The 20,242-nt window shown below is 49.7% G+C and overlaps 2 protein-coding genes across 6 annotated transcripts in view; both read right to left on the bottom strand.

Moving 5' to 3' along the window:
- The window catches only part of LOC144093916 (uncharacterized), a 69,410-nt gene that overhangs the window by 33,288 nt on the left and 15,880 nt on the right, over positions 1-20,242 (bottom strand). For all 5 annotated transcript variants that reach the window (XR_013306351.1, XR_013306350.1, XM_077627667.1 and 2 more), the window contains one exon: positions 12,163-12,531. Coding sequence is in view for 3 of the 5 variants with exons in the window: in XM_077627667.1 (XP_077483793.1) it covers positions 12,163-12,531 (369 nt within the window). In the remaining 2 variants the exon portion in view is untranslated. The remainder of the gene's footprint in view (positions 1-12,162; positions 12,532-20,242) is intronic.
- Positions 12,972-15,436, bottom strand: LOC144093917 (uncharacterized). The gene has a single exon (XM_077627668.1). It carries the CDS (start codon positions 15,362-15,364, stop codon positions 13,502-13,504), a length of 1,863 nt encoding a protein of 620 aa, XP_077483794.1. The 5' UTR covers positions 15,365-15,436; the 3' UTR covers positions 12,972-13,501.

The following is a 20,242-nucleotide window of genomic DNA, read 5'->3' on the forward strand; positions in this document are numbered from 1 at the left end:
TCCCTTAAATAGACACTGAGGACAACACTATCAAATGTTTTTCGGTTAGTAAAATCAGATAGTTCGGCATTGCTTGGCTTTAGTTGCCACTTGTCCGGCAGCAAAAGGTGCATTCATAACTAAGAGATTTGGATTCGAAGTTGCAAAACTTTTTCCTGCCACTCTGATTCAAACTCGGGACTCTCTGATGATGAAATACAGTAAAAGCTCGTTAATTCGACACTGACGGGACCGCGAAAAATTGTCGAATTAACCGAATGTCGAAATATCGAATGAACCACAAAAAACATGAAATTTGCCCCAGCATGACATACCTTTATTTGGCAAAGAAGTTTGTTATCGTCGTCTGCTTTTTTGGGCGAATTTGAGCGGCTACAATAGCTCTAACAGCTGCCAGATGCTCCGAGGCACGCGAACCATCCGGAATTTGTTCACAGAAGTCTTCCAGCACGGACAAGGCTTCTGCGGCTTCTTTCACCGTGCGCTTCAGCGTCTGGGCCGGTGCTCACAATCGTCATCTTCCGACGAATCGTCGTTGTCGGCGCCTGTCACTTCTTGGATGATTTCGTCCTCGGTCAGCTGACCGGCAATGGCGACACCATCATCGATGGACACGTAATCCGCGAGCCACACGGCAGGAGGCAAAACGCTGTCGAAACAGCTGTCGTCTTCTGTGGTTGCGTCAGCTGCTTCTGTCGGCAGTTCCCCCACACCGCAGTTCGGTTGCACAAAACCGCTGTGCCGAAAGCAGTTCGCAATAACTGCTGTAGGCGTGTTGGCCCATTCGTGCGCCAGAATGTTCAAAGCGCTGAGGAGCGTAAGGTCGTACTTCTTCCCAGCTTCCATACAGAGAAGCATGCGCTGCAATACATGCTTTCTGTACTTGCATTTTATATGCTGGATTATGCCCTGGTCCATGGGCTGAAGGGCTGCGGTTGTATTCAGCGGGAGGAACACAAGCTTAATCCATTCCAGGCCCGACACCTTGCAGTGAGCACTGCAATTGTCCACAACCAAGAGGACCTTCCGTTTCTCAGCTCGAAAACGCCGATCCATTTGATGAAGCCAGGACTGAAATATGCTGGACGTCATCCAAGCCTTCCCTTTGGCTTGGTATTCAACCGGAAGGCGCCGCGCGTTCTTGAAGCACCTCGGCTTCTGAGCCTTTCCGATCACTAGGAGAGGCAGACGCTCTGTTCCCGTCATGTTGGCGGCAAGTAGCACAGTGACCCTTTCTTTGCTTCTTTTCCCTGCTGTGCAGGGTCACCTTTAAAGGTGATCGTCTTATCCGGGAGTGCTTTAAAGAAAGACTCTGTCTGTGCGCACGACGTCGTGATCTTGATCCGGAAAAGGTATGCGCACGACGCGACCTTAGTGCCATCAGCGGCGGTGGCGGCGCGTGCTCGACGAAGGCTGTTCGGGTTCGGCTGCCGGCTGTCGAGCCTGTGCCCCCTACTCCGGTGCCAAACATGGCTCACAGACGGTCGCGGAGACTGCTTTCTCGTCGCAGTCACGTTACTCAAATCGGCGGCCGGACAGCTTGGCGTTGTGTGCCGCTACCGCTGCCCATGCTGGCGATATATACTGATCGATCGCGGGTGCGGTCAGCGCCGTGATGGTCGCCCACTTCTTTGTGCACATCGAATTTTCCTTTGCAAACATAATCGGCCGCAGCAGCAGCGGACTTACGAAAGCCGGGTACATGCAAATTGAGTTTGGATCCCCCCGGGCACGTACAGGAGTTTCGGTTACGACTTATTATGCCACACACTGCACTTTTATACCCCTGTCACACGGGCACTTTCGATCCTCATTGAGCTCGATCTGCATCGAGATTTTCGAGCACGCTCGAAACATCCGGTGCTACACGGGCATTTTCAATGCTCATTGAGAAGTTTCCTTTCATGTGTGTTAGTTGGCGCCAAATGTTTCGCCGACAGCCATAACATGGCGATGTCCGGCAACACTGTGCAGTCGGGGGCAGCGGCAGCCAAATCGGTACGTATTTGCGCCAGGTTTTTGTGGCGCACCTCTGCTACTGTGCGATGCAACCCGAGGGCCCGCAACGCCTCCGCGATTTCTGCATAGATTGCTGGGTTTCTCTTCTGGCGCCGCAAATTATTTAGGCGGTCCTGCCAGCAGTCGATGAGAGCGGCTGTCTCGCGCTCGCTCCACAGTTTCCGCGCCGACGAGCAGGAGGACGCCATCTTTGTTTACACTGACGGCGAAGCTAGGAGCGTGGTGTAGAGATTATTTTCAAATGTTTGCATACAAGCAGGCATAGTACCTGAAAAATGTTCTGTATTATATTTTAATCAATTACAACAACAACAATTGTGGTTTGGTTTTGTTAACTTGTGTTTACTTTTATAGCTTCATGAGAGCGAGAGTTTTCGATTGTGCTTGGAACTTCAAGCACTCTTGAGGAATCGGCATCGAGTCAAGCAGGATCGAGCTCGATTGCGCTTGAAAGTGGCCGTGTGACAACCGTCGATCTGCATTGAGTTCGATGAGCATTGACTCAATGAGGATCGAAAGTGCCCGTGTGACAGGGGTATTACTTAATGGAAAGAAATAATTTACTGTTCCTTCTGATAATTTTCCGGAAAATTGTAGTTCTACTTTACCACTGTTTCCTCGCATACCTATGCTTTTTCATTGCGAACTACTAGAACTTATGTGACAGTCTTCAAAACTCAAGTAGCAGTACTTCACACAGCTCCACGATTCCAGGCAGGCAGCCACTTCATCGAACAGAGAATGTAGCACTGCTAGAAAAACAGTTATAAGCTGCTGTCGTACAGTCTATGACTGCTGTTAAACGTGATAAGGAGCACCAACCTAAGATCGAGTTCCGTGCGCGAGTCAGCCCGACGACGATTAGGGTCGGGGTATATTACTGTTGTAAGGCGTGTCAGTTCTGACTCTGAGCAATACGGTACGAGCACGGCGTTGCGGCGGCCGAGCCAAACATACTTCAACAGCAAAGGGATGTCAGTTAATTCTGATTCGGGCAATACGGCACGAGCACGGCGTTGTGCTTTTCAGCGCAACTGTAACGAATCTCGCTGCCAGCAATTCGGGTACCCCCGTAAAAGCGGAAAAGAATTGCCACCGCACATCGCTTTATTTACATATTGCAATGCCAGCAGCAGCTCACGACGGCGCGCCAAGCAGTAGTACGTCCGGCCGCCGATTTTAATCGAGTAGTCGCGGTGGCCGGCGACCGAGCCGAACATTCTTCGAGCGCGCGCCGCCACCACCGCCGCTGAGGGCGCTAAGGTCGCGTCGTGTGCATACCTTTTCCGGTTCAAGAACACGACGTCGTGCGCACAGACCGAGTCTTAAATAAAAGCGCTGTTTCGTCGGCGTTAAATATATTCGGAGCGTTGTACGCAGCTAGGTGTTCACGAAGCCCGGTGATCCGCCACTCCTCGATCCTGTCTTCGTCCACGGATGCTCTTTCGCCACACACACTCTTAAAAGTCAGATTGTGATGGCTTCTGAAGCGAGCAAGCCAACCTTCAGAAGCTTTGAACTCTTCAAGGTTCATTTTTGTGGCGAACCTTTCAGCCTGGGCACAAATTAATGGCCCACTCACAGGGAGGTAGGCCTCACGTGCGTTTCTAATCCATCGCATTACAGCTTCTTCGAGTTCCGGGTGGGCCGCAGTCCGCAGTCGTTTCCTTTTGTCACCGTAGGCTTCACTGTCAAATGCCTCCATAATGCTGTTTTCATTCTTCACGTAAGTGGCCAAGGTGGTTCTTTTAACATCATACTTGACCATCACGTCAGAGCGTGAAACACCATCCTTCAGCACCTTTAATATTTCCACTTTCGTGGCTATGTCCTTCGCCTGGTTGTACAGTAAAACCTCGTTAATTCGAAATCGCTTAATTCGAACTGCCGGTTAATTCGAACTGACGGCCGGGTCCCGGCAAAGCCCTGTGTATTTCAATGGGTCAAAACTCCCGATAATTCGAATATGCCGGTATCCACGTCGGTTAATTCGAACTAGGCGCCGATGGCTGGCATTGCTCCTCGCATATAGAAGTCGCCTCGTAGCAAATACAATGCGCTGAAAATTAAAAAAAAATGCAGAATGATGAGAAAAAAAATAAGCCAGCACGCATGTCAGCACGCACGAGGTGAGACGTGAATTTCGTTGCCCGAACCAACCTTCCGGTGCATGCCGTAGCAGGTTTTCGCTGCCGGAGCGTCGAAGCATTGGCTTGTCTATTTTTGGCTGACGCGCGGTCACGCGGGTAGCCACCCTACCGCGGGCGCCGCCTATGCTCCGGCCACGGTGGCTCCGGCGCAAGCCGTTGCAGCAGGTCAACTAAAGGACTACCTTGCCGATTACTCGCTCAGCGATGTGTTCAATGCAGATGAAACCGCGCTTTATTTTAAGTTGCTGCCGAACAAGACTGTCAGTTACAAAGGCGACACGTGTTCAGGCGGGAAGAGAAGCAAGGGAAGAGTGACGGTGTTGGTGTGCGCAAACGCGACTGGCACGGAACGGTGCCGCTTGCTAGTTATAGGCAAAGCAGCGAAGTTAAGCGATGCCGAGATTATTGAAGCGGCCTGCGGTGACCAGATGCCGCACAACTCGGGCGCGGCGAGCACAGCTGACAGCGACGACGAGTCCGACGGAGGCGACGATCCATTGCCACCCCCGAGTGCATGTGAAACAGCGTCAGCACTCGATCTGGCTGCGCGCTACTTCTCCGCCGATGATAATTCGGACGCTGCGTTGGAGCTGTTGGGCAAGTTGCAGACGATGCTTGTCGAGTCACGGCAAAGGAAACGAAAACAAATGCGCATCACCGATTATTTTTCTTTGATATGCTTTGCCAATCTGCTGTTAATAAACATGTTTTTGAAGCATAGTGTCATATTTAATCATTAAGCTTGCTGCTTACGCGAATGCATTTTGATGTTAGCTCCAACCGCATAAACAAATTAACTTTATTTCCTTCGACATTCGGGCTCTATGATTTTAATTCGCGCAATCGCCCGCCGCAAATGTGTAGTAGCGCGTAGTAAGAGATAACGATCTCAGATATGCCTGTTTTAGCTCCGGCCCGTGCTGCCGGGCGTGATGGCCGCTTTTTTTAGCGCCCGCTCGTTAATTCAAACTCCGCTTAATTCGAACAATTTTCCGGTCCCCCTCGAGTTCGAATTAACGAGGTTTTACTGTACTTCGGCCGCTTTGCCGGTGTCGCCATCGGAGCAGGACGCGATGGCGAGGCGCGCAGGCACGGCGCGCTACGCACTCGAAAACAGCACAGTAAACACGCTGGCAAGGCACGCAATATCCAGAAAAGGCGTGTTAGGGTTCAATAACCGCGATCGTAGCAGCAAGAAACACGGGGCAACGACGAAACACGCCAAAACGAGACTTGCTGAAGATAGGGTTAACACGACGACTGAGCACGACTGCAAGAGGCAACGAAGCACAAAGAAAGACACCGGGCGCTTCGGCCACTGCTAACCTTGCTTCCCTCGCCCTCTCTCGCACTGCTGATGACGATGACCATACGGATGGCCTACGCTACATTCTTTTTTTCCAACTTTACAGTAGCGCCGCTCTTGGCGGGCCGTGGAACTAGGTCGAATTAACCGATGGGCGGTAAAATTTGTCCGAATTAACGAGAGTTTTGCCCCATAGACTCCTATATATAATTGTAGGGACCATGCGTGCAGGTCGAATTATCAGATTGTCCGAATTAACGGGGGTCGAATTAACGAGCTTTCACTGTAGAAGAAAAATGACGTAAAGTGTAAAGTGGCAAAAACCCGGAGTCCGTGATTGCTGACAGCGAGCATTGTGCTGCCGCCTAGCAGCAGCCGAAATCAAAACTACTGCCAGCTAAATGTTGAAGGCTACTTGTATCAGCCGTCGTTGCTTCATTTACATTTGCACCAATATTACGATGAATACCGTTCTTGATTCCAGCAACAAAGTTCTCGCAAAGAATTGCCACCTGCATTTCAGTGACCTCAACCTCGCACAGCGTGCAACGCTCTTGAGGGCCAAGGTGGCGGGGCTGGCAAGGTAGTCCGAGCACCGAGGAGTCAGCAGCATCGCTGCTACTGCCGAGCCGCCGTCACGACTGATGTGTAGAGAATGGTACGTGTGGGCATAGGTATTTAAATTCTGTTATAATAGTCCTCCAGGGCTCGCTATGCAGTCCAGCGTCTTGGTACGTTGACGAAGCAAACACGCCAAGTGATGCATTTGCTAACATGGAGGCGCGTCGAACATCAGCTATCCACACCTGTTTTCCTTGTTGCAGATGCGTGCCATTGCATGAACTTCGTCCCAGAAGCACTTAGAGGTCCTCTGCTGCTCCACCCTTGTAAATCGAGGCGCATCAAAAACGAAACCACACGGGTGCGCAAGGCGCATAGCCACGAGGCGCCCTAAAACATATCAAAACTAATCTGGCTGCCTGTTGTGCTGCCGATTACAGGTTTTCGTTTGCTTCCAACACTCAGGTTGTTCTTTTTTTTCTTCCTCATGTGATAAAAGTGCACTAGCAGTTTCAAAACAAAACTTATACACTTCAATCTCTATCAAACACATAACCTCAAACGCGATCACACTCATGGCTCAGTGGATATGGCGCTGAACTGCTGACCGAAAAGATACGGGTTCAATCCCGGCCACGCCGGTCGAATATCGATGGAAGCGAAATTCTAGAGGCCAGTGTACTGTGCAATGTCGCTGTATGTTAAAGAACACCAGGTGGTTGAAATTTCTGGAGCTCTTCACAACAGCACCCCTCATAGCCTAAGTCGCTCTGGAACGTTACCCCTTGAGACAAAAAAAAATGGCCAAAAAATCGATTTTCTAAAAACGACATCTGCAGAATGTACAGCTATTATTCTCCAACCCTCCCAATTTTTTCCTTCAAGAAATCAGTATTTTGACCATAATACTAAAATTCAAATCATCTTGTGGGCTGAATTTATGCAGAAGCAGAAAATTTAGTGGCATAAAAATTTTGGACATACGGCTGTCTTTGTATGTCAATATTTCTACATCTAGGACAGATAGGGACCTCATATTGTTTGCTAAGGGAAGCTGAAAGCACAGTGTGTGTGCATTAATCGAAGCACACTTGTTCAATCTTGCTTCAAAAATTTATAATTTTGTAGTTTACCGATGCATTATTTTCACATCTTGAATGCTGATATTCTAAGTGCCGTAAAGTTACTAATGAGGGTAAAATGAAAAAAAAAAAGGCTTTGATTATTGCATTCCTTACTCGCCACACTACGTAGCCATGGATTAAACAAATTATTTTTTATTGAGTAGTTTTTTGCACCGAGGTACTAATTAGTGACTAAATAAAATTAATTACCATAGAAACTAATTATTTACAAAAAAAAGGTAAATTCAGAGTTGAAATCTGCGTAAAAAACTAAGCAATGGGATACAGCTTCATTAGGATTGGACTCAAAATAAGGAAAATAGGTCTAGGACCCGTGTTAAAGCTCTCATAAACCGAAATCCTAACCTTTAAGCAAGTTTGTCAGCCTTGGCTTGTTTGTCAGCGTTGTCAGTCTTGGCTACTTTCACCCTTGTCGTCACCTAAATGGTTACCTAGCAGTTTCTTTGCACTGAGGTGAATACAAATGATGACAGAAGTCTATAAAAACCACAAGTGGTCTTTAGGTCTAGTTTCAGTTTCAACGAGTGCTAACCAGCCTTTATAGCAAGTGCCAATAAGTGCCTTTGCACTTCCTTAGTCGCACTTTTAAAAATCTTGACTGCTTCGAAACATACCGTATTTATTCGAATCTAGGCCGATAGTTTTTTCAAAAAAACGAGATGTAGAACTCTTATGTCGGCTTAGATTCGAGGATTTCGTTTCGAGGTTTCGTATTCGTAAAATACGAATAAATGTAGCACGCAGGTGGCGCCCCCACAAAACGCCAATGAAAGATAGCACTGTAGCCGTTACTATCCGTAGCCGTTGCTATCCGTAGCCGATACTGATCAAAGCACACATGAACACTGGCTGCCATTTTGGCCTTGTTCTGTTCTCGTGCGGTGGCGTGAGCACATTCGCAGCAGTGAAGTTTTCGTGCGTAGTTTTTATCACCAACACCATGGCACCAAACAGGCGGTGCCATTATAGTGCCGCCTTCAAGCAGAAAGTTATAGTCGCTGCAGAGCAGTCGTCAAATCTTCAAGCCGGGCGGGACTTCGGCGTGGAAGAGAAGAATGTTCGTTGTTGGAGGGGGCAGCGTAACGAAATTTTTGCTTGCGCGGCAACGAGAACGGCTTTCACGGGCCCCAAGAAAGGCCGCCATCCAGAAGTGGAGGTAGCTCTGGCCGAGTTTGTGGAGATGCAGAGGTCAGCGGCACTTCCAGTGACCACGGAAGTGCTGCAAGCCAATGCAAGAGAGCTGGCGAGAGAGCGAGGCGTCCCCCGGGAACTGTTCAAAGCCAGCCGGGGCTGGTTGCAGAAGTTCATGAAGCGCTTTGGCTTCAGCCTCCGACGTCGCACGTCCATTTGTCAAAAGCTGCCGGGCGACTTCGAAGAGAAGCTGATCTCATTTCAGCGATTCGTAATAAGGAAGAGGATGGAGCACGGCTACGCCGTAGGACAAATGGGAAACGCTGACCAGACGCCGGTATGGTTTGACATGCCAGTGGCGTGCACCGTGAACGAAAAAGGTGCCAAGGAAGTGAAAGTGCGCTCGGCCGGATACGAAAAGCAGCGCATGACTGTAATGCTGGCCTGCACGGCGGATGGCCACAAGCTGCCGGCGTATATAATTTTTAAGAGGAAGACTCTACCAGCTCGGGAAGTGTTTCCAAGAAATGTGATCGTCCGCGCCAACGAAAATGGATGGATGGCGAGCGATATGGTTGAGCAGTGGATCAGAATGGTTTGGCAGCGGCGTCCAGGGGCCCTCTTGGCCAAACGTTCCCTCCTCGTCCTGGACTCTTACCGTGGACACCTCACTGACGGCGTAAAAGCTGCGCTTTCCGAAGCCGGTACCGACGTCGCCATCATACCCGGCGGCATGACAGGCCAGCTGCAGCCTCTTGATGTGTGCCTCAATAAGCCTTTCAAGGATCGGCTGCGCAAGTACTACGTGGACTGGCTTAGTGAAGAGCGGCGCGAGCTTACACCAACAGGCCGAATAAAGCGCGCCTCACTGGGAGTTGTAGCCACTTGGATAGCTGCAGCCTGGGATGACATCCCAGAAAGCTTGGTTGCACGCTCATTCCGCAAGTGCTGCATCTCTAATGCACTTGATGGCAGTGAAGATAGTGCACTGTTCAAGGAGGCCAGCGATAAAGAAGTCAGCGATGATGATGACGAATGAGCGGGGGCTGATCCCGGGCTGGCGTTGCATATGTCTCCTCGCCCAACGCCGCCTCTCCTCCTCCTCTTCTCTCAAAGCTCCTTTGGCAGCTTTTTTTTTTCAACGGTCCCTCTCGGGGCCATCAATCACGCTTCGGCAGAGCATGCAGGCACGATGCTTCCCGCTGTGTCTCACTCGAGTTCCTCTCTCTACACCAAGTCGCCTATGCGCAGACACATGGTGCAGTCGTTTCGCGCCACGCACTTTCACGTGCGCGGCGACGTAAGAACAGTCGTGTCGCGTCATAAAAATAATTGTGATAATGAGGTATAAACTGTGTTGTTTTTTCGGCCGGCCTACAATCGAGGTAAGTTTTTTTTTTTCTGTGGCCTTCAACTTTCGGGTCTCGGCTTAGAATCGTGGCCGGCCTAGATTCGAGTAAATACGGTACCTTCCCTCGGGCAACGCACTTTTCCGCTGCACTTTTTACAAAGCATATCAATGAGGTTTTACTGCACTCAAGCAAATACAGTAATCCCTCGTTATAACGAGGGATTACTGCATTACGCTTTACTCAAAATATCACTTTATTTGAAATTTCTTCCAGTCCCAACCCAAAAGCATGCATTTTAAGCCGCATTACTCGAAGCGCACAAAGGGCTTAACCCGCATAGAGCGAGGTGGCGAGCGGAGGCATTGCCGCCATCGAGTGGGCGACCCTTTTGCACATGCAGTGTCAAATTAATACGGCCGACGAATTAGTCTCATGCAGGCGCAGAAAAGGCCACAAAAGAATCAAACCTACGACCGATGACCTGCATAGTAACAAGTGCCAAGCGAGTGCCTAGTGCCCCCAGCTGTTTACTGCAAAGTGAACGGAAGCTGTCGAATTCCATGGTGCATCGCGCTCGAATCAGTCGCAATCGCATCGCTGGTGTCCCCCGCGATAGAATCCACACGAAAATAAAGTTTTCGTGACGCTTTGCGATGGCAGAAAACCGCAGTTTCTTGGATGCCAAAAAGTGACCAAAAGATCGTGGGCAGACTTGCGCCGTAGCATTCCATGGGGTGCGCTCGATGAAAATTTTACCGCTCTGAAGAGCACTTCTGACGCTGAAACGTGTCAAAAAGCACGAAAGAAGTGTCCCTCCAACTATGAGCCCATTCACACTTGCGAGTTGCAAGCGAGCTGAGCTTTTGGCAACACCGACTGCGGACTCGCCGGGCAATGAACTGGGCTGCTCCCTGGCTGCCGTAGTCGTCGCTAAGCCTAACCGTTTCACCTCGGCCAAAGCAAACGAAACTCTCGAAAGCGCGCGAATGTTATTCCCGAGAATTTTTGCTTCAAACAAGAAGGCGACCCGCAGGTCGCGCTTGCAAGTGTGAACAACAGTGTTGTCGAGCTGTTGCCTTATCACAAGCGACTGCTGGTCGCATTCCCTTTGCTATGTTTGACACGCGAGGAGCTACGTTAACAAATCGGGAAGACGACTTTGGGGAGGCCGGCCTAGAAATTTGCTTGCTGCTCAGTGTAATCAGCCCGCATCGCAATGAAACATCATCCCTAGCTTCGTTGCACTTCTGACGGTGCAAATAACTTGCCGAATAAATAACTTGCAAATAACTTGCAGATAACTTTCCGAAAACACGAAAAAATGGTGAGTCAGGCTGTCAACGTGGCGGGTCAACGCAACTATGGTGTTTCCCCGGCGATTTTCTCGAGCTGGTCATGCTCGATTCGAGCCATCCGACTAGACAGTCTAAATGCGTGGTAGGGTCATTGAATTTTGTTCCTAGACATTTGCCAACGGTGTGGACGCTGGACGCGCCGCTGCGTGAACACCAACACTCGAACCGTAGAATTAGCACAGTGTCGTCGACAACTGCGCGCCTAAAAACTCTCATTTTGCAAACATCACAGCAGCACACCTCGAGAAAAAATTGCCCAGTAATCATGCAAAGCCCCTACTGCAAAACCATTCCATTTTCACAATCGCACTGCGCAACCACAGTGAGCGGCTAATCGTTTTTTAAGCACAACAAACACAACCTCAGACTTGAGCCATGGCATTTGCGGCACTGGAAGGCGTGCGATCCTCTTGTAGTCTTCCGTAGCCCCCATTAAAATGGCCACTGCCTATGTGATTCGAAATACAGTCAAACCTAACTATATAGAACCCGTTTACACTGAATTACCCATATATGAATAATTTATGAACATTGTGTTGTTATAATTAGAATATATAGCAAAAAATAATAATATATCGAACAAAATTAGCAGCCGCGCTCGAAATACTGAACTTCAAGCCGCACAAACCTACCCAACAAGTTGGCTTTCCCGCGCAGTGGACAGGCGAGCCAACTTCTGGACTAATGCCAACTTTTGGGACAGTCCCGAAATAAAGTCAGTAAAGAAAAAGTTGAGGTTGAGGCAAGCATGAATTTAGGTAGACAGGAAACTCAAAAACACTCGAAGGGACCCAAGGATAGCATGGAACCTAGCTTTAGGACTCCTAGCCTATAGTGTTGCAAGCTTTGATCCTGTGGTGTGAAATCCACCATGTTAAGAGCGTCTACTGGCTTGGTGCATTTTTATCACGTTTCTACAGCACTTTTCTACACTATTCACATTTCTCGCAGAAGCACTGCAAGTTGCTCAAAAAAAAAAGACATGCAAACAGAAAGTGAGTGCAACTGCTTACAACAGTAAGCAGCAAGCACATTAAAAGCAACAACACTGCTCAACCGAATTTGTAGGCCCACTGCAGAAAGTGCAAGTGGAATGCTGCCTCTATAATAAACATTTGGTGCACAAAAGGGTGGAAGGCGAACCTGGTGGGTGAGGCAATGACCACCTCAGCCTGCACATTGGGGTCCAACACGACCGCATCGCTGGCCACCTGGATGGGAGGGGTGCTCAATGCTGCCACCTGGCAGCTGCCGATCGCTTCTGAGCTGGAGGCTGCAACCCGACCGCTCTCATGGCCAGCAAGGGGCAGGCCCGGCCCATCCCTCGTGGTTGGCACCACCAGCAGTCCAGGTGCAGCAGCTCTCTCGGAGGTGGTGCTGCACAGGAACATGCTGTCCGGTGGTGGTGGCGGCGGCACCGGAGGGGGTACAGCAACAGCGGCGGCAGCAGCTACAGCCGCAGCCGCCCGATGGGCGTCCATCATGCGCTGGAGTGATAGGGCCTCCTGCTGCCTGCAGGTGGACAACACAGGAAATGCACCTCCCTTTCTGAATGCAACACTAATGGTCAAGGTAGAGAATCAGTGCACCATACGTAAAGACACTCTAAAGCGCAGTCAGGCGACAAATCTTGCTTGTTAAACAACGAGGGTTTACTCTGCAACAGGGTTGCCTCATTTTGCATGCTCTTCTCAACTAGCACGTTCAAATGCAGAACAAATGACAGCTATTAGCATTATTTTTCTGTACAAAAAAAAAAGGCACTCATAACAACTGTGTGACAGTTTTTCCAGCATGCACCCTCTGCTCAGCAGCATCTGGCAGTAACCGAAAGGCAACACTGTCTTGGGTGTGTCCACCTTAAGGGGAGAGGCTCCTCGAAACAACTTTTTTTTTATTATTTGTACCAGAGACTTCAAAATTCAGCCAACTAGACAGTTTTTTATGCAGATTTCAAATATGCAATTAGTTTTTATGTAGCTGCTACAGTTCTAAAGTTATATTATACTTAATGACAAATTATAACGATTTTATGGGCACTTTTTTATGCACTAAACTTTCACAAAAGGTATTGTGCTATAGCTTATTTAGCTCTTTGTAGATCACAGAGTGCCAATATCTAGTCAAAAAACGTGTTCAGTTATTGGAAGTTAGACAAAAAAATTGACACTTCAACCATTGCTTTCTTCAGTTCCCTGAAACATAGCTTCGTTATATTGTAATTACTGACGACCGATAATGAAATTTCAAGTAGATATCGGCATTCTACATACCTTCAAGAATATGTATGCCAAATTTCGTTAGTATACACCAATTCTAAGAGTACAAAAGGCTTCCCGGAAGACACGAAAATATAAAAAAATTTCAAAATGAGAAAAACAGGTTTGAAAGTTTCAAAACATTCTATTCTTCAAAATGCGATTGTTTTCCGATGAATCTTGGTCACACCCAAGAGCAGCTTTACAGAAAGCACACACAGTTTCTAGAAGGCTCCTGCGCTGTAGCTTGGCCCTTCCCGGCTCCTACGGTTGGTCTCCTCGGTGCGAGCCCTTTTCACTGCGCTCCGACGGTGCGCCCTTGCTTCTGCGGTTCGCTTCAAGTTCATCTTCTTTATCCGCATGCAATCAGAATGGTCGCTGCGTGCAACCAACTCTTCTGGGGGAAGTACCCCAATCTCTTGAAGGACTTCTTCAAAGCCGGCATGGCCTTTGTTGTACCACAGCACGGCAATAGCCGTGGCTGTCTCCACAGATGTCCGAGAAGCAAATTTTGTTTTTGGACACAGCAGCCATATTTTACTATTGAGCGACTCCGCTGCGTTTTGCGTCTTGCCATGAAGGCACCGAGCCAGGAGCTTCTCATCAGTAAGGCGCTTATATATAGGCATAATTGCCAAGCCCTGAGCTTTTGTCAACAAAGGGGTATGGCGTGGTGTAGGCTCCCCCAGTGCTTCAGCACGCCTATGTTTGCACCAGGAATCTGGTTCAGCAGGGCAAAATTTGTGGCTGCTGGCCCCATCACTGGAGCAACAATGAAAATAGGAGGCCCATATAGCAGTGTACATGCTGCGCACGCTGCCTTTGTTATTTGTTATGGCTATTTGATAATATGTCTGCAGTTTCTGGATGGCTGTGACAGATAGCTTTTGACCTCGTGGCAGTGGTGTTGTCATTTTTCGCAGAGCAGTGCCTAGGCGTTTTGCAACGTGGTTAGTGCACTCTTCTTTTTCGATGACAGTGTCACCGTACACCTCAGCCCCACAGACGGCAGTATAGGCTTTGCTGTCACCGTCGCTCAAGAAAGTTGTGAACCGCAGTGGGGTCTCATATGACAAAGTCCTCTGCCATATGCGCACTGCTGCCTCAGGTTCCATTGCATGAGATGAACATTCAGTGTTCTTTTCGCATACAGGGCGATGAAAGGCTTGCCATACCTCATCATCATCACCCATGGGCTTGTGGATACTGCAAGCAAGACAGTAATTTGAAAGCACTTCAAAGTCCAAGCAAAGGCCTGTGTCCAGGGACACAGCTGTGCCCACTCCGTTGTGGCTTTTATGGCCCCTTTTTTGCCACGTGCCGTCAAACATGACCGGCACATCGCCGCCGCCAACGGCGTCCTTTGCCACCTTTCGTGCCTGTTCCAAGTTTTGGCGAACAGCTTCCATTGCAGCACCATGGAGCTTCTTGGAAATAGCATGGAATGTCTTGTGATGCAGTGGTTTTCGAAGGCCGATGATTGCGCAAAATCGCGAAAGCTGGTCATATCCAGCACCTATAGCACGCGCTGCCAAAACAGCCTTCACGTTTACGGCGAAGCCGTCGCGCGAGCTCCCGCTGTCGTAGCGAGTGTTCGCCCCGGGGTCACCGCACTCACCGGCCGAAATGATCCGCTTCGACGTGTGCGTGAATGAAAGCACAGACTCTGGGCAGTCGGGATTTTCGCAGCGTAGCTCTAAGTACGACGAAAGCCCTTTGCGCTTCTCAGCTGCTTCTCGGACGGCGAGTTTCCGTTCGCGGCAAGTAGGGCATGCCGATCCTGCCACCAGTGCCGTCAATGCGCCGATCTCGCACAACACCGTGCTAGCAGCAGGGGCACCGACCGACCTTGAGTCACTTTTGAAGAATCCCATCTTTTTCTGCGATGCACTGACGAAATCCATAGCAGCGTCGATTTCACAACTGTCGCGGTGACCGGTGTCGGCGGTAGGCCTAACCGACGCCGGAGCGTCGCGGGCGTCATTCCCGGCTGTCGTTTTTTTAACAGTCTTACGCCGTTTCCCTCGGTACTTGTGCCGAGTTCGATACTTCCGGGCGTCGGAACTGCACTTTTTCGGGCTAGTCATCACGAAAACGCGGAAAGAACACGGGAAACTGTGCGGCTTTCGAGAACACGCAGCAGCGGTGGTTCGGCTTTACTGCACAAAAGGAGCACCGCCATCCAATGGCGGCGCCGCGCTGCATGGTGCGCAATTCAAAACACGCGACAGTCTCGTCTTCTTTCTCGTTTTTCTTTTATTCTCCGTGAACATACGAGACTGACAGCCATTGAACCTTGGAGGAAAGGGCTGACGCTGCACGCCCCGATGATTGCAAATGGCGGGCGGTGAGGCTGGATTGCGTGAGAACGATGCAAACGGCGCGGACTTTCTAAACTTTCGGTGGATTATAGAGTTACCGCCGCTCACTTAGGCGCATTTTTTGGTAACTTCTCGTGCGAATTTCGGCTTGATATTTACAGAAATAAAAGCTTATACACCAAATATGACAATGCAGCTTAAAACGAAAAAGTGATTTTTTTTTAGAAAACCGCGACTTTTCGACCCGCGTCTCCCCTTAAACCTAGCACAGACAACATGTTGGGCAGACCAGGCAGACACTGCAATTAGCCTCCACCTTGCCAACAGTTGCAGGGGCAAGTTTTTTCCAGAAAATGGAAAAACAACAAAGCACCTCTCACTGCTGGCTAACACTGACAATGTTGTCATCTCCAAAACTTCAGTCTAAGAAGTCAATAGCAGAGATCGTGTTTGCTCAGAAAAATAGTTATGAAAGTGAAAATGAAATGCTTTTCTGCTTACTGAATGATTCGAAACGTCGCACAACCTTAGAAGACAGCGTGATCCCCCAGACCCACAGATGCATACTAGTCAAAACCTCCACAATCAGATGAGAGGCCGCTACTGGCTGGCCACTCACTATACTCAGTCTTCATGAGCTCCCCGGTCACTCCTCTTTCACCACAAATGGAAAGAGAAAGCCATATCAAACTGCACTTTACAAACCATCACATATGCACTTATAAGCGCCACTGTAATGAACCTTTATAGGGCTCCAGCTATAAAGACCTGGTAAAGCCACAGTTTTCGAAGTAAATACATAATGCCTTTATAACACTAACAGGCCATTCAAACTCTTGCAAGCCTGGAAATGTTCCAAAGAGTATACAGCATTGTTTACTTCAGAGGTCAGTAAATGCAGACCTGGCATTTGTTTTATGGTTTATGGGGGATTTAACGTCCCAAAGCGACTCAGGCTATGAGGGACGCCGTAGTGAAGGGCTCCGGAAATTTCGACCACCTGGGGTTCTTTTACGTGCACTGACATCGCACAGCACACGGGCCTCTGGAATTTCGCCTCCATTGAAATTCGACCGCCGCAGCCGGGATCAAACCCGCGTCTTTCAGGCCGGCAGCCGAGCGCCATAACCACTCAGCCACCGCGGCGGCTGGACCTGGCATTTGCAAAGCGCCTCACTCTGCAAGAACAAAAATACTGAAACTTATCCAAAGGTGGTCAAAATTATTCTGGAGCCCTCCACAACGGCCCCTCTTTCTTCCTTTCTTCTTTGACTCGCTTCTTTACCCCTTCCCTTAGGGCACAGTTCAGGTGTCCAACGATATACCAGACAGATACTGTGCCATTTCCTTTCCCGAAAAAAGCAAATATTATTATTATTATTATCTAAGCCAAGACAAAAGGCAGGTTTGTGACAGTGTTGCCACCCTGCGTGCTTGCTGCTGAGCCTCCGGCCAAAGTTTACCGCAGGCCAAGTTCCAGTGCTGCCTGATCCACACCAATGGTTCCAGCATAAAGCCCTTCAAACAAAGCTGCACTCCAAATGCAAAGCCTACATTTCAAGACAGGGTATGCTCACAAGGGAGGGCAGTACAGTAAAACCTCGTTAATTCTAAATCGCTTAATTCGAACATCCGGTTAATTCGAACTGACGGCCGGGTCCCGGCAAAGCCCTGTGTATTTCAATGGGTCAAAACTCCCGATAATTCGAATATGCCGGTATCCACGTCGGTTAACTCGAACTAGGTGCCGATGGCTGGCATTGCTCCTCGCATATAGAAGTCACCTCGTAGCAAATACAATGCGCTGAAAATTTTTTTAAAAATGCAGAATGATGAGAAAAAAAATAAGCCAGCACGCACGAGGTGAGACGTGAATTTCGTTGCCCGAACCAACCCTCCGGTGCATGCCGTAGCAGGTTTTCGCTGCCGGAGCGTCGAAGCATTGGCTTGTCTATTTTTGGCTGACACGCGGTCACGCGGGTAGCCACCCTACCGCGGGCGCCGCCTATGCTCCGGCCACGGTGGCTCCGGCGCAAGCCGTTGCAGGTTTCCGCTGCGCCGAGGCGGTCGTGACCATTGGAGATGCACGCGACCATGGAGGCAGGAAGTACTCCGGAGAGGCGGTTACGTCACATTTTTTTGAAGCCGCGCTTTTTTTCTGATGGAAATAAACGTTTCAATCAAGCGGGCCTCCCCTCCCCGTTCCCCCGCTTCTATCTACTTGGGCGCCGTCCCAGCGCGCCTGCCCATGCAGCAGACGACGCCGCTGCGCCCAGCGTTCTATTGGCTGCGCCGTCGGCTAAACTCTCCCAGTAGCCCTTGCGAGAACGCGTGACTTCCGGTACCCTTTTATTGTGCAGCTCGGGAAGCGAAGACTCTTTCCTTTCCTTCATCCTGCACGCAGCACCCGGCCCCTCTTGCGCCTAGTCTTTGTTGCCGCGGTGTCTAGCGAAGTTTGTGTTGCGTGATATTCCTCGTTTGTTTGGTATCTCGTTGGTGACGTCTCATCGACTGTGGCAATCATGGCAAACCGAGGAAAGTACTCTGCAAAGGATTTGAAGACGAAGGTGGAGATATTACAGGAGGTCGAACGTGGTCTCCTAACAAAGACAGCGATCACAGAGAAGTTTGCAGTCAAGAAATGCACGCTGTCCACATACCTCAAGAACAAGGACTCGATCTTCAATGCGTATCAAAAGGAGATGGAGCCCTCGCGGAAACGACTAAGAACATCGGCTCATCCAGAGATGGAGGATGCTGTAATGGCATGGATTAAGGACGTTCGCAGCAGGAACATTCCGCTAAGTGGACCAATAATTGCCGCAAAGGCAGTGGACTTCGCCAGCCAGATGGGCATAAGTGACTTCAGCGCGTCGGAAGGCTGGTTGTCGCGTTTCAAGGCCCGTCACGGACTTACGTTTAAAAGCGTTTGTGGAGAGGCAGCCGCAGTCGATGAAGAAACGTGTCAAAATTGGATCTCAGGTCAACTAAAGGACTACCTTGCCGATTACTCGCTCAGCGATGTGTTCAATGCAGATGAAACCGCGCTTTATTTTAAGTTGCTGCCGAACAAGACTCAGTTACAAAGGCGACACGTGTTCAGGCGGGAAGAGAAGCAAGGAAAGAGTGACGGTGCTGGTGTGCGCAAACGCGACTGGCACGGAACGGTGCCGCTTGCTAGTTATAGGCAAAGCAGCGAAGCCTCGCTGCTTTAAGGGGCTAAAAACTCTCCCTGTTGATTATACTTTTAACAGAAAGTCGTGGATGACGCGAGCAATTTTCACGGATTGGCTGCGCACACTCGACAGGAAGTTCGTGGCACAGAACAGGAATGTTCTGTTGTTCGTCGACAACTGTTCAGCCCATTGCGACATCAACGGACTGAAGGCGATCCGTCTGGCATTTCTGCCGAAAAACACTACGGCTGTGCTGCAGCCTATGGTCCTTGGGGTTATTAAAAACCTCAAAACATTGTACAGGCGCCACCTCCTAGAGCGGATTCTTGTGTGTATGGACAGCGGCAAATCGCACGACATCAATCTCCTCGGAGCCTGCCACATGCTGGCAACATCGTGGAATGCTGTCAAGGCGGACACAGTCGCGAACTGTTGCCGAAAGTGCGGCTTCATTGAAGGCCCAGAAGCCTGCAGCACGGCAGAGCTGGATGCTCAGTGTGATGACTCCGTCGCGCTGCACCCTGCCTACGCTGCTTTATCGGAGGGTGTTGACTTCCAGAGCTTCGTAGACGTTGACAGCGGCGTGGAGACATCGGGGCCGTTAAGCGATGCCGAGATTATTGAAGCGGCCTGCGGTGACCAGATGCCGCACAACTCGGGCGCGGCGAGCACAGCTGACAGCGACGACGAGTCCGACGGAGGCGACGATCCATTGCCACCCCCGAGTGCATGTGAAACAGCGTCAGCACTCGATCTGGCTGCGCGCTACTTCTCCGCCGATGATAATTCGGACGCTGCGTTGGAGCTGTTGGGCAAGTTGCAGACGATGCTTGTCGAGTCACGGCAAAGGAAACGAAAACAAATGCGCATCACCGATTATTTTTCTTTGATATGCTTTGCCAATCTGCTGTTAATAAGCATGTTTTTGAAGCATAGTGTCATATTTAATCATTAAGCTTGCTGCTTACGCGAATGCATTTTGATGTTAGCTCCAACCGCATAAACAAATTAACTTTATTTCCTTCGACATTCGGGCTCTATGATTTTAATTCACGCAATCGCCCGCCGCAAATGTGTAGTAGCGCGTAGTAAGAGATAACGATCTCAGATATGCCTGTTTTAGCTTCGGCCCGTGCTGCCGGGCGTGATGGCCGCTTTTTTTAGCGCCCGCTCGTTAATTCAAACTCCGCTTAATTCGAACAATTTTCCGGTCCCCCTCGAGTTCGAATTAACGAGGTTTTACTGTATACTGCCATGATTTTTCGCAATATTTGAATGCGATAGAGTTAAAAGCCCCGCTACGCAGTAAACCCGGTGTCGGTGCCGTCGCCACTGTGAGCGAAAAATCATGGGCATGGCTCTGGCAGGTGGGCCAACTAGATAGTGACAAAAATGCCTACTGTGGCAGGCAGCAGTTAAATAAATTATTGATCGCTTGGGGAGGGCAACCTGGGCCACACAAGGCCCA

This window comes from Amblyomma americanum, chromosome 6 (assembly GCF_052857255.1).
Source record: "Amblyomma americanum isolate KBUSLIRL-KWMA chromosome 6, ASM5285725v1, whole genome shotgun sequence".
Taxonomy (NCBI): Eukaryota; Metazoa; Arthropoda; class Arachnida; order Ixodida; family Ixodidae; genus Amblyomma; species Amblyomma americanum.

Coding starts and splice junctions, on each gene's coding strand:
- LOC144093917 (XM_077627668.1), bottom strand. CDS start 15,364: ATGACTAGCCCGAAAAAGTGCAGTTCCGACGCCCGGAAGTATCGAACT.